The sequence below is a fragment of the Durio zibethinus genome, chromosome 17, assembly GCF_047325235.1.
Source record: "Durio zibethinus cultivar Kanyao isolate XHJ-2024 chromosome 17, ASM4732523v1, whole genome shotgun sequence".
In the NCBI taxonomy this organism is placed as follows: Eukaryota; Viridiplantae; Streptophyta; class Magnoliopsida; order Malvales; family Malvaceae; genus Durio; species Durio zibethinus.
The window spans coordinates 3158029-3171437 of record NC_143178.1 but is presented as its reverse complement, the minus strand read 5'-3'; the positions used below and the strand labels follow the sequence as shown (position 1 = coordinate 3171437).

Sequence of the window (13409 nt, the reverse complement as noted above, 5' to 3'; positions counted from 1 at the left end):
GCATTGTTTCTTATTAAAAAAGGAGAAATTAAATTATAAAAATTAAGTTTTGAATCAGTGCTAGGCATTGCTGTCCACCGGTAAACCACTTTCCTCATAACAAATCATTATTCTCTTGTATCATGGTTGTGCCCAAGATTTGTACATTCGGAGGCATTTAAAAGAATTTAAGTTTTTCATAAGCAGAATGGTGTTAGGCTTCACTATGTTTAAAATTTCAAAATTCAGAAAATTATATCCTATCAATTACAATAATATAATACAGGTGAATTTCTTGGTGGCTTCCAGCACATCCGTTGCAATACACAACCAGAACGAAGAGCCAGGTAAAACTGTGACGCTAATGACGAGGCTTGACAGGCACAGCCACAGCAATCAAGAGGCAGACATTTTCCATTGATTTGAATGTTAAAAAAATGGCGTATTAATGAAATGAGACATCTATGATTACAAATCAGGATGGTGCAAAAAGGTGCATTCCTAGCTTCCTACTCCACCAGGTTTATATCTGCAAATCATCCAAAGAGAATTCATGTGCTGTCAGCAGCTTCAGTTTCTGTAGATCATGACAATAGAAAGTTAGGTTAGCTGTCGAAGAATTCTGCAAAGTAGACCGAGAAAATTGTGGGTGTTGGAAAACCAATACCGTGATAAACTGTGGAGGATCATCGAGACTTGTGGAGCCTAAAACTACTTCCCTGTTCAACTTTCCCGTAAGCTTGTGACAGACTCTTAGCTGTGCATGAAGAATATTTTAGGAGACAAAGTATCAGAAAAGTCAATCTGAGATTATAAATTTTTCATACCTCAGATCTTGTACCTCCACCTACGATAAACACAAAAATGCGCTTGCCCATCTTCTTGAAATCACTCGATGCATGTCTTAGTACCGAATCACTGAGACGTGTAGGAAAACAAACATTAAAATGAAATCCACCGAGAAATAGCATCAAGGATAAGAAAACACAAGGATAATGCACAACGGTCCTGACAGTGGCATTGACGGATAAAAAGTCATACATCACAGTTGACTAATACAGGTGTGAAAAAAAAAACAAAAAAAAAAAAAACCAGAAAACCAAGGAGAAAGACTAAAGGTAATTTCTACATATACATGGTCAGGACCTTGAATATCCATCATCTGAGCCCCGAGGCCGAGCCCAGGTCGGTGTCCTCCTTGATCTCATGGAATGAGCAACTGTAGCTTCATGTATAGATGCTGCTTGAGATGTACTATGGAAAGTTGGACTAGGATCATTCATGCAAGGATAATCATCCTTTGATAGTTCTCCTTTGCTAAGTTTTTCAACAAGCTCCTGAAAATGAAAACAATTCACATGAGTAAGTAATCCATCTGCCATGAACTCTTAAAATGTCAGATGTAAAGTTGCAATACTATCTTTTTACTCTTTTGGATAAGTTGTTGAAAAATTTAGGAGTAAATTATATAACAAGACAATTGTAATGATAATCTCCCATTGAAGCTTATTTATTACCAATGAATTACTGCTTAAAGATTTGGAAAGCATGAAAAAAAAAAATCTCTTTAGATACAAACTTGGAATTAGAAGTTAATTGAGTGGAGTTGAGATGTATTAGCTGATTATTAATATTTTGGAGGTTTGGACATAGTGTAAAACTAAATAAATTGGAAAAGCGTACTGCAAAAAGAAGTTTAGATCTTTCTCATAAACAAAACCAAAATACATAGAAAAAGATAGTTTTCCTACCAATGCCTACAACACACGAACTTCTCCAAGAATAACAAATAATACATCATCATATTATCAAAACAAGTTATAACATTTAAGTTATTCTAAGGTGCAGAGATTATTTGAGTCACAAATGTTAAATAAAATGGTCCCTGAAGAACAAACCTAAGTCTACACATACCTCTATTATAGGGTAAAAGCGTGATAATTGCCATGTTTCTTGCTCACCACTGCGGTCTTTCCTAGCTGCACGCTTCTTCTGGCAATTCATTAGCAAAGGAGCAGAGAAAGAATGAAAAGAACCCATATTTATTAGCAAATAGCAACAGCAGATCAACCACCATAAGCAAAGGCTCAACAAGCAAAACATTTACCTTATGCATGTCAAACTTCAAAGAAAAAGCACCTGTTGAACTTTTTTTGGTATCTGATGGTGGTGCAAGCAATCTCATATTATTCACAGCATTCATATCCTCAGGTGGTAATTTTGCTAACTGAAAAAAAAAAAATTTAAGCATCAGGTTGGAGAAACATAATTAGCAATCTGTAAACTGCTTGACTTCAAATCCCTAAGGGAAAAGAATAGTGTTGTAAGCCTGTAAATAGGAAGGGGGAGGAGGGAAGGGTGCGGATGAAACAGAAAGAACAAACATAGAAAAATATAGCAACCTTCATCAAATTAAGACCCTTTTCACCCTCAAACTTCTCTGGGTAAACAGCCGCAAGAATCATCAACAAACGCAACTTATTTTCACGAGATGCTTCCTGCAAAAATTAGTATTTCTAGTTTTTACAAACGTTGACAAAGTAATACATCAATTTATGCTGGTAAAAGTTCTTACCTCATTTGTAGTAAAAAATTTAATTACATCTTTCATTCCTGCATCACCAAAAACAAGGTCTTGCTCCAGTTGCCCAAGTTCTCGAAGTCCTTGATCCCTGATAAGTCGGTTGATTTTTCCAGCAATCTGCAATTATAAAACCAAATCTGCATGAAGCCAAGGATCCTACAATATATCTTTGATAGTCAGGTGCATTTTCTTTCAGTTATAAAATATCATGATTCATACATCTGAAGTTGGTTAGGAAATGCATGAAGCTTCACTCATTAACATCTGTCTTTTTAGTAAAATATTGGCAGCTCTTTCATGAATAGAAGGTATAACTTGCAAGTTAAGTGTGTAATCATGTCAGAAAAAGAGATAGCAACCTGGTAACACATGCAGAGCTTGAACAGAAGAAATGAAGATTCCCATGAATCATCCAAATATTTAAAATGTTTGTTGGTAGAATGCTGGACTCTAAATTCTAATGACCAGAAGATTAGTGTTCAAATTCTGACAGCTTCAAATATGAAAAAAAAAAATGAATAAAATTGGTTCAAAAAATTTTTTAAACAATATTTAAATACCCAATAGGATAACAGCAATAGTGATGCTACGAAGCTAAACATAAGTATCAAAAAGTAGCATCTAGAAATTCAATGCAAGTATAACAAAGAATCTGATCATTCAAAGGAATAAAAATGGTGGGTACCATAGAGAAGGCTGAAAACAAAAATAAATAGCTTCTCTTTCCAAACGGGTGGGGGGCAGAAATCTTGGGCAAATAACTCCATGCTTTTGCACAGACAAGAAACTAACCTCTACATGAAGGGAGAGCTTGTCAATTTGTTCACTGTATTGTGGCAATGCTTGAACCATTTTTTGTAATTCCCTTGTAGAAAGTTCACTGCCATCTCTATAAATATGTTGAATTTTAAGGCGAGAGAAGAGTCATAACATAAGTAAAAGTTCCATATAAATTCACTGTAGAAGATGTTACAGCTTCAACATATTTAACATATTTTACTCAATCTTTCAGCAATTGCATTGCAGTATTAATAATTTTTCTAATTTGGCATATGACCATGACCTCGTAGATAAATCATAGAGCTGACAACTATCAACTTCCATAATGAAATAATGAATCTTAGAACCATATAATAAAGATACAAAATCAATTGAAGCAATTTTCTATAAAATGGATCAAATGATGAATAACTATTTTATTTTTACAGCATCAATGAAACAATCAGAAGGTGCCAGGTAAGAAGATAGTATATTCCCTAGAACTTTCATCCATATCATGAATAAAGCAAACTAAAAACAATATTTACACGAACCTTGAACCATGTTGAAGTTGTGCAGCTTTATTCTTTGATACAAAATTGGTCATCTTCTCATGCAACCTTTCACTAGCCTAAGAATACACCCAAGGGTCAATCAGGATTCAACATGGAATGTTATGTTGGTCAGACCTAGGAACATTGGACATGGGTGTGGGTCATACATGGGTGCGTTCAATTTTGTTAAAGTTTTTCTATCTACGTAGCAGTCAAGACACCATATCAATGTCCAATTTGCCATGTCAGACAAGTGTCCAACATGAGCACTTGAGGTAAATGAAGAATCAGAGCAATATAGGTTGTGAATACAATTTATAAAAGCACCATACATACATCTGCTATATGTGCATGGCGAAGCTCTAGCCATATTGGATCATGCTCCTCCAAAAGAACGTCTTTCTTCTCAGGAGGGCCTCCTGTTTTGCTTGGAACCTAAACAGTACACTTGCTTGATATACAAAAACCAAAAGAAAATTCCCAGTGAATTCAAGAACACACTGAATCTAACAATGGAACATACCTCATGCACATATTTATTCCCCTCCATATTCAGTAGATCATGGCACATGGCATCATAAGTCCACTCATGTATGACAGGAGCAATCTAGATATGGAAATTAACAATTTATCATAAGCAAATTGTACAAGTATGCAATGCAAATATCATTAGATCACAACCAATATTACCTGATCTATAGATCTATCGAGGATGAGCAACTCGCATGTTTCCTTCTGAGGGAAGTTAGGAATTGATTTACATTTCACTAGACAATTCCAGATTCCAGCTGCCAGCTTGGTGGGAATTAGATCACGAAAAGTGGTCATGGTCATTGGATCAAGAGACTTGGCAGCCCGGTAGCGAACAAAAGGAAACTCCTGATAAATAAACATGTTTCAGAAAATTTTCACTACATTTGAGAATCAAGATTCAAAAACCGTTGCATATACCCTTAATGAAGCAAAAACTGTAGCAATGCGGGTAGCCATCACATTCAAACACACATCACCTTTGTGAGTATTTTCCTCATCACCAAAAAGGTCCTCTAAAGCCTTCCCATTATCAGTGATGAAACCCTGTGGTGAAGAAAATCACAGTTAACATGATAACAATAATGATAAACCATTACCATCAATTAGAGAAAACAGCTTATCAGACAAAGTTCGAACATATAAGCTCAAATTAGAGTTATAAAGATACACTAACTTCATCATATGCCATAAGAAACGTAGCTTAAAACTCAAGGTTAAAGTCTTTCAAAACCATCTTCTTCCCAAAATAGGACATGTCAATGGTTATATAAAAATATATAAATAAAATGCTTATTCTTCGCCAAAGTTTTTCAAGCTTAAACCACCAAGGCTTATATAAGACTCATTTTTTACCAAAATTTGCATCTCAAATTCTAACCTTGATGTTTTTAGATGCAAGTTCCGAGCAAATCTAAATGAACTGATCCACATAATAATGTGAAAAAGCCACATAGTCCCTCATATATGTTAAAAAAAAAGGATGATGATCACTATTTTAATTGAATTTGTGCAATTTTAATTCTGAACATATGCGTCATCTGTATGGTATTCAACTAAGTGACCAAATCATATACCTGACTGTCTATTGCAAAGTACTCCAAGTTCATCTGCATATGCCAACCAAAAAAAAATAGCACTTACTGACAACTCAATAATCAATAGAAAAAAAAAAAGAAGACAAAACAATGTGACTAGTTTGCACAGTGCAGATTGCTTCAAGCACAATGGCCAATCTAAAAACAAAAAACTAACCTCACTCAATGCACCTATGCGAGGCAAGACAGTTGAATCCTTCTTGATGTGAGCAACCAATTCTCTTGAAATAGGTGAGCTAAAGTAAACAAATGCCCTTTTCCACATTCCAAATAAAAGAAAAAATATATCAGAAGCTATAATATTCTCAGAATTTAGAAGATATAACCACACATATAAGATTATATATTAAGTAAAAATCTTTCACATACTTCTTGTATAAGGGTGTCCTTCCAGACATGTCCGACAAGAACATAGTAACACTGCAAAAGTAAATAAGTGAAGCAATAAAGGGTGAGGAAAAAAAACCACAAGAGAAATAGGAGTATGTTGCATTATGGCATATAAGTCTCGCATAAATGATTCTATTAACTGATTAACAGAACTAAATCGTGTAAAAGAAAAATATTCATGCATGCATCTTTACTAATAGGGAAAGTTAAATTAGAAAATAGAATAAAATAAGGCTTCAGTAGGTAAATTTCTGATATTGGAAGTATTATATGAGGTCATCTAAGATATAGACAGTCAAGTTATGAATGTAAACATAGGATGGGAAAATGCTCAATAAGGTGTCGGCAAATGTTAGAAATTGAATTATTTTTATGCTCCTGTAAATGTAAAATTAAATACGTGTAAAGATAGGGGGAATGGACTAAAATGAGATCCACACATAAACCCCAGCCCAAAAGGGAACATAACCACCCCAGCTAAAGACTTAATAATTGGAACTCAGTAAAGGGAAGATATATTACTTCTCTTTGGTTGGTTGAATAAAGTATATAGCATCCATCGAAGGCAATGGCTGCCTACGTCTGTATATATCTTCTACCACTGCACAACAAAACCAGAACCATTAAACTTACAGGAAAAAAAATGATCCTTTAAAATTTAAGGTGATGTCGTATCTTACGCAGTTTATTATTATTTCATTTTCCGTCCTGCTACACCAATTATTATGCAACAGTAAAAAAAACAAAAGATAGAAAAGTTCGGCTTACATGAAACTCCTTCTGCTGTGATGTCAGCCATCTTGCAAGAGTAAGACATTATCTTAACCGTAACTTTGTCCATGATTAGCACCTACTTAGAAGGGATTGAAAACAAGAGAAATAAGAATGGCATTCCTAGCAACTAGTAAACAATACCAACAGAACAGAGCCAGCCAATAAATGAAAAAAAAAAAATCACAATTAGATCAGCATACCTTCCAAGTAGATTTTGAATCCTTCATTTTTGCAGAACGAAGCATTTCGTATAATAACCCTTTACATAAATTATTAAATCAGTTCAGCCACCCACAATTAGTCAGCAACAAGAACATCCCCAAAGAATACATGAAACTAGTAACAAAAAATAACACACAATCCAAATAACATAATAACCTTGTGTTTTTTAAAATAACAGAAAACAAAGGAAGAGCAAACACTAGATGAAGCCACCTTGCCAAGGGGCGGTGACATATCTAACTATCCGGCACCTCGCTTTTAACATGCACATCCATCCTTGATAATACTAGTCAAAACACCCCTAAACTTCTACAAAGAACACAAATTGCAACTGTTTTAAAATTCTTTTCTTCATATTTTCTCGTTCCTATCATGCATTAATTTCATAGCGAAAAGCTAATGACAAACTCCTATACAGTATAACCAACTATAGCTCATATAAAAAGTATCTCTCCTTCTCATCAGAAACATCGTTCTTACAATATAGTAGTTCTCAGCGACAAAAAGGAAGACGAAAATAATACAGCATATAGCACAGTCATAACTCACAACACTAATTCTTTGGTTTTTCAGTCTGAAATTTCACAGTTGAGAATATTATTAACTTAACTGACAAATTAATTACGAAAATAGACAGTTGAAATTTCACGATTAAGTTCAAACTATAACTAACAATTGTCAAACGAGAAAGAGCATTAGAAAAATTATTAGAGAATATTAATTTTAAGTTTAATCCGGATTGAACATGAAACATTAAACAAACAGAGAATAGAAAGACTTACTTTCACGGCTAATTTGCCTGAAATTCTTGTAGTCACCGGCGCCGGAGGAAGAGTCGGAATCCGAATACGACATCGTTTCCAGAAACTTCGATTAAACGATCCAGTGAAAAGCAGAACCGGAGAGATGGGGCTCGAGGAGTAATCAAAGCAGAAAATGTAAGGGAAAAAGAGGGGGGAAAGGAAACAGAGCTTTGATCAATTAGAAGTTAATTATTATTATTATTATGAAAAAAAAAAATAGAAGGAGAAAGGGAAATTATTATTATTATTGTTATTATTATTATTTTCAATTTCGGATGACGTGTTGACTGTTGACAAACAGTGAAACGGCAAAAAGCATGCAGATTTCACGTTTCCGTCACGGAGACTCGTACCTGGCCAAGGTAATCTGGACCGACAGTGGTCGACGTGGAGGTGAAATTACTATTATGACCTTATTCGCTTGCCTTCGTTGATGATTGTAATTGCATTTCCATGTTCGGAAATTTCTTCATTTCTTGGGTTTTACGATATTTTCCTGTTGGAAAAGGTCCGTTGATTTTTTTTATTAAAAAAACAAAAGAAACTTCTATTAGATTTTTACTCATTCAAGAATCCTCTGTCTCCTTGTAATTCAATCTACTTGTTTTTTCTCCTTAATTTACAGGAAAAATATATGATTTAAGCATGATTAAACCCGTTTTTAAAAAATTATATATCTTATTTAATTCATTTTTATATATTATTAAAAAATTTAATTTTATAAATAAATTAATTAACTGATAAATATTTTATTTTTTAATATTTCCTTAAAATATATATCATTTTATTAATCTCATTTATAAAATCTAAAAACTTTATTACTAGAAAATAATCTTTTTATTAAATGGTTTAAAAAATGAACTCTTTGTTTTAAAATTTTCTTTTGTTCGGGTCAATAATAAGTTTCGATTAACAACTATCATAAAGAAACTCCAAATTTATTTTATAATAGTTATAATAATAATAATATCATAATGTCATGTCAATTGGTCACATTGCACATTATTTTAGCTAAGGTTTTCATTTTTCACATTTTTCTTCTAACTTTTTTTATAGGGAATAATTTGGATAAGAGTTTTTGTTGTTTTGGGTTGGGTTTTGAACAATGTTTGTAAATTGTCGGGGCTCGGCTGACCATTATCAAAAAAAAAAAAAAAAACAGAGCAAAAGTTTTGACTTTGGACTTTGGAGGATTATAATAAAAAAGCCCAGGCCATTTGTCCTCATATCATACCGGCTGATTAGGTGCTGTTCATACAAGCGAACAAAAATAGATAAAACACACGGCCGACAGGCGACATGTCGCACTAGTCGACTTCTAAATTTTAATCTTGGCTTTTTTTGATGCGTCGTGGAAGGACCAATGAGCCGATGTTCCGTATTTCACGGTTTGCTCATGATTCATTAAATGCATGAATTTGCTTGTTGCTTTTCTTTAGCGGAAGAAATTCGAAATAAATAAATTATTTAATTTTTAATTTAAATAAAATATATCGTATTTAATAATTTAAAAATAATAATTATAAATGAAACATTTAAAATAAATTGAAATTGAACTAAGCTTTTAATAGCAGAAGATCCGAAAATCCTTCACAAGATAAGAATCCAATCTACATGTGACATAGGTTTTTGGTTTCTCTTCTTTCCCTTTCATTTCTTCTTGAGATAATTCTATCCACGTAGCCAAGTCCCACAAAAAAATTATATTATTGGAGAAACTTGGCCAAATTCAAAACAGATAATACAGAGAATAAAACAAAGAGAACAAGAAAAGGCCAATTCTTTACTTTAATCCAAGAATCCCCTACCCCTTAAATTCCCTGCCCCAAAAGCTCAAAGTGGTCTTGATCAACACCCATTTATCACACATATAAACCAGCACCAAAATATTACAAAGTGCAAAAGTAATGGAAGGGATTTCAATTTTTAACTCAACCTAATTAAATTTAAAGGCTAATTAGGAGATGGGGATAAACCCTTATCAATTAAACTACTATCGAGATTGCTATAGTACCTGCAAAGAACTTTGCACTTTACCACATTGCCATAGACATAGAACCCTGGTGTGATCATGATCCGGACCATGCTTGGAACCAATTTTCTGGCTCTTTCTCCACCCATATCCTCCATGTATACTGAATCAAACTTCACCCCCTTATCCACCCTGAAGATTGGCAAGCCAGGGTGCACCGAGTTGGCCAAAAGGTGCACCAACCACACGCTTTTTGACGCACCAAAAAAGGCTTGCAACAATGGCTCAGGCCAAGCTCTGTTCCACCCCAACATAGCTACAATTTCACTCATTTTCCTGTCACAAAACTTGCTGAACTCCTCACTGAAATGCCTTGTCCCTTTATTCAGAACCTCCTCCCATGTTAAACCTTGTAAATCATGGAATGACCCGTAATTGGCTTCACAGCGATCAATAGGGTTCAATATTTGGTTCACTGCATTCTTTTGAAACCCAATTGATTCAAAATTTTCAAAAAAAGCCTTGTTCAACAAAGCTTCTAGGCAAAGAAAAAGGCTTTTGGGGTTCTTCGAGTTAGAAATCTTCATATCATACGGCTGTAAAAGCAAAGATATCCTCTCACAAACTTTGCTACCCATGTGCCTTAATTGCATGGTGAGTGATCTACTTAAAAGCCTGATCGAAGATCTAGCTTCAGAGATAGCGACCAAGAATTGTTGAATTACTTTTTCATTAGCTCCAATAACTCCATCTTGATTCTTCGCTTGATGAATATTATGACCTTTACCAATTCCATAAGAAGAGTTACCGTTACATTCATCCAGACCAGACTTCAGATTATGACAGTAAATTTCAAGCTTGTTAAGCTTCTTCTCAAGCTCAGCCATGGAATATTTCAACCTTGAAGCTTCCAGCAATGCTTCATCTCTCTTTCTTGTAGCTTGAATAAGCTTGTGTGACAGTTCTGCAGCAGCAGTTTTCCACTGCTCTTCTCTGACTGTACTAATATGAGTTGATTTTGGACTCTTTCTTGTTAAAGAATGGAAAATGGACTTGAAAATCCCATTAGGACTTGCCATGGAAAAGGAGTGCTTGTTAACTCCATTGTTGTCCAAAGGAACAACGGAGATCTTCTCCCTAGAGTGTGGCCTGCACTTGTTGCAAGAAACTGAACCATCTCCACATTCATTTTCGCCAGATCCTTGACGTTTCCTGGAGTTGGCTTTTCCAATGTTTTTGTCACGGAGGGGTGATGGAAGGTGCTTTGGAGTCACCCCTTTGTCCATGCTTACACTTGGGGTAGCATCTTCTTGCTCCTCCCTTTCACACTCTTGAATCTGTTGGACAAAGAAAGGAAAAAGCAAAAGAAAGAAACTTTTCATCAGCCAAAACGAAGGAGCTTTAAAGATTACCCAAAACAAAAGGTACCCATTTTAACTATGCATTCTATCATTTTGTTTCTCGGGAAACAAAAGGAAAAACTGAATTGTAAACAAACTTACAGGAGTAAAAATAAGGGATTGGTGAGATGGAGGAGGAGGTGGAGGGGATTTGGAGGAAGAAGGAGAACTTGAAGAAGAAGAAGAAGAAGGAGCCATGTTTTTATTTGGTTTTCACTGAAATCTATGATTGGGTTGAGGGGGTTAAAGTTAATGTATTCCTATTATCTTTAAGAACTCAGAATCGTGGAATATGGGTTGAGCTTTTGGGTGATGTTTTTCACTCTGATTTATCGTTTTCTTTCATTTTCGAAAGGGGTTTGATTTTTCGTCATGGTTGTGAATCAGAGGTGTGAAGGAGAGATGTTATGGTACGATGCGTGGTCAATGGACAGTGCTCTGCTTGAATTAGATTTTTCTGCATGAAAACTCCCTCTCCTTGGCCCTCGAGCCACGTCGGAGACCAAATTAATGTGATCGGAAAAGTATAAATAAATATTTAAAAAAGAAAATTAAACCAAAAAAAAGTATGAGTTAAAATTTGATATCATTATTTGTATAAATGTTATGCGTTATTAATTAATTTTATATAATATTTTATTAATAAATACAATAAAAATAATTAAATTTTTAAAAATAAATATTAAAAATTTACTTATTAATCTCACTCATAATTATTTTAAAAGACTTGGTTAGTTTTTATCTTTTCATTAATAAAATATTATTATAAAATTTATTGATAATATATAATACTTATATGCTGTCAACATATCAAATATTAACTAAAAATTATTATTGAAAGTGATTAAAGTGAATATCGATCCTCTTCTAAAAATTATTAATGAAAGTGATTTTAAAATGTTTATGTTTTTATTGAATAAAATTAGTGGTAACTCATGGAAATACAATGTTTTATTAAACAAGTTGTATAACCTCCTCCAGAAAATATCTTTTGTTCGTGGAAATCATTCTACTGACTCTTTAAAGAAGTTTGGAGTTCATAGAAATTCTGATCTTGTAGCTTGGTTATAGATCTTATATTTCTTATTGATAAAGTCTTTTTTAATTAAAAAAAAAAAAGGAATGAAACTGGCTATGGTGTTAAAATTTTTTAACGAATTTAGCCCATCTTTTACGATAAGCTATCACTTTTAATCAGAATCAACATTTATTCTATATTTAGGAAAATGCTTCAATAAGAAGAGAGATCATTAACTAAGATAAGAAGGGAATTATACATATGGATGTTAAAGTGAATTGTTTAATATTTAATAAATTTTTAATTTTTTATAATTTTATATTTAAGTTAAAAGAAATTTTTATTTATAATCAATTAATTTTAAGTTGAAAGCTTAATATGATATCAGAATTAATTTTTTTTTTTGTCCTTTCTTAATTTGACATATGAAAATTTTTTTTTATTTTCACCTATACGTTATGAGAGCTTCTTAAAATATATTATCTCATATCTAATAAATTTTTAATTTTATATAATTTTATATTTAAATTAAATTTTTTCACTTATAGTTAATTGATTTTAAATTAATGATCAATTCAATATATAGTTGAAATCTTGTTGCTGTTCATTCATAAATGGCATTGTACCTACGAATCAACATGCACCCAAATTAATGAAAGTTCTTGATTGCATGGATTACATTTGATTAGGTTAATTTCAAGCTCAAAAACATAAGATTTTAATGAAATATATTACTAAATTTCAAATTGAATGAAAGGGAAGAAATTTGATTTCAATATGATAAAATGCATTGAATTTTGAAATCATAGTTTGATGATTAGATTTTTTTTAGTGACCAATAATAAAATACCTAATATCATCAATTGATCAATATCTATGATTATAGGGTTGGTGTATGATGTGACAACTAACAATTATGTGCAGTTGACAAGTTGTTAAAAATTAATTTTAACACCATTTTTTGCACTAGCAATAGTTTATTTTGAATTTTGATTTATAAGTTTATATTTGCGTTATATGTATGTAATATACAATTTTTTTTTTATTTTAAAGTGACTTGACAAACATAATAAATTTTTTAATGTTTATATTTTTGAGATATTGAAAATTCTTTTACGATCATAAAACATTTCACAAATATTCATATAATACAAAGATTTTTTTAATTACATTGCTCATTTTGAAAAAAAAAATACAATTAGATTACATAAGTTTCGAAAACAATTATATTTAATTACCTTATTTTAAAAAATTTACATATAGATTATATAGGTTCCAAAAATAAACAAACTTTATATCATTTTACTTAATTAAAAGAATTACATT

General features: G+C 32.6%; 2 protein-coding genes across 7 annotated transcripts; both read right to left on the bottom strand.

The window, feature by feature from the left end:
• Positions 1-223: 223 nt before the first annotated feature.
• On the bottom strand, positions 224-7908 carry LOC111277402 (SNARE-interacting protein KEULE-like). 6 transcript variants are annotated; one of them, XM_022863839.2, is made up of 21 exons: positions 7673-7905; positions 6869-6927; positions 6663-6744; positions 6417-6495; positions 5874-5924; positions 5662-5758; positions 5484-5516; positions 4828-4953; positions 4567-4755; positions 4400-4483; positions 4213-4311; positions 3877-3953; positions 3356-3452; positions 2555-2680; positions 2382-2477; positions 2087-2206; positions 1894-1971; positions 1126-1316; positions 807-897; positions 647-736; positions 224-556 (listed from the first exon to the last, which is right to left on the bottom strand). In XM_022863839.2, the coding sequence occupies exons 1-21, from the start codon at positions 7743-7745 to the stop codon at positions 503-505; spliced, it is 1992 nt and encodes a 663-aa protein (XP_022719574.1). In that variant the 5' UTR covers positions 7746-7905; the 3' UTR covers positions 224-502. The 6 variants fall into 6 exon arrangements, with proteins under 6 accessions (XP_022719574.1, XP_089602224.1, XP_089602225.1 ...); XM_089746098.1 differs by having other exon boundaries at positions 224-736; positions 7673-7907; XM_089746099.1 differs by lacking the exon at positions 4213-4311 and having other exon boundaries at positions 224-736; positions 7673-7907.
• A 1465-nt stretch (positions 7909-9373) lies between these two features.
• On the bottom strand, positions 9374-11409 carry LOC111286775 (IRK-interacting protein-like). Its single transcript, XM_022876973.2, has 2 exons — positions 11168-11409; positions 9374-11002 (listed from the first exon to the last, which is right to left on the bottom strand). The coding sequence occupies exons 1-2, from the start codon at positions 11261-11263 to the stop codon at positions 9647-9649; spliced, it is 1452 nt and encodes a 483-aa protein (XP_022732708.2). The 5' UTR covers positions 11264-11409; the 3' UTR covers positions 9374-9646.
• Between the last annotated feature and the right edge of the window lie 2000 nt (positions 11410-13409).

Excerpts from the sequence above, each read along its gene's own strand:
- LOC111286775 (XM_022876973.2), bottom strand. The coding sequence starts at position 11,263 with ATGGCTCCTTCTTCTTCTTCTTCTTCAAGTTCTCCTTCTTCCTCCAAA. Across the intron at positions 11,003-11,167 it reads AATCCCTTATTTTTACTCCT|ATTCAAGAGTGTGAAAGGGA; the intron begins GTAAGTTTGTTT and ends TTTGTCCAACAG.
- LOC111277402 (XM_089746098.1), bottom strand. The coding sequence starts at position 7,745 with ATGTCGTATTCGGATTCCGACTCTTCCTCCGGCGCCGGTGACTACAAG. Across the intron at positions 5,759-5,873 it reads AGGACACCCTTATACAAGAA|GGCATTTGTTTACTTTAGCT; the intron begins GTATGTGAAAGA and ends AATGTGGAAAAG. Across the intron at positions 4,312-4,399 it reads GGAATAAATATGTGCATGAG|GTTCCAAGCAAAACAGGAGG; the intron begins GTATGTTCCATT and ends TGTACTGTTTAG.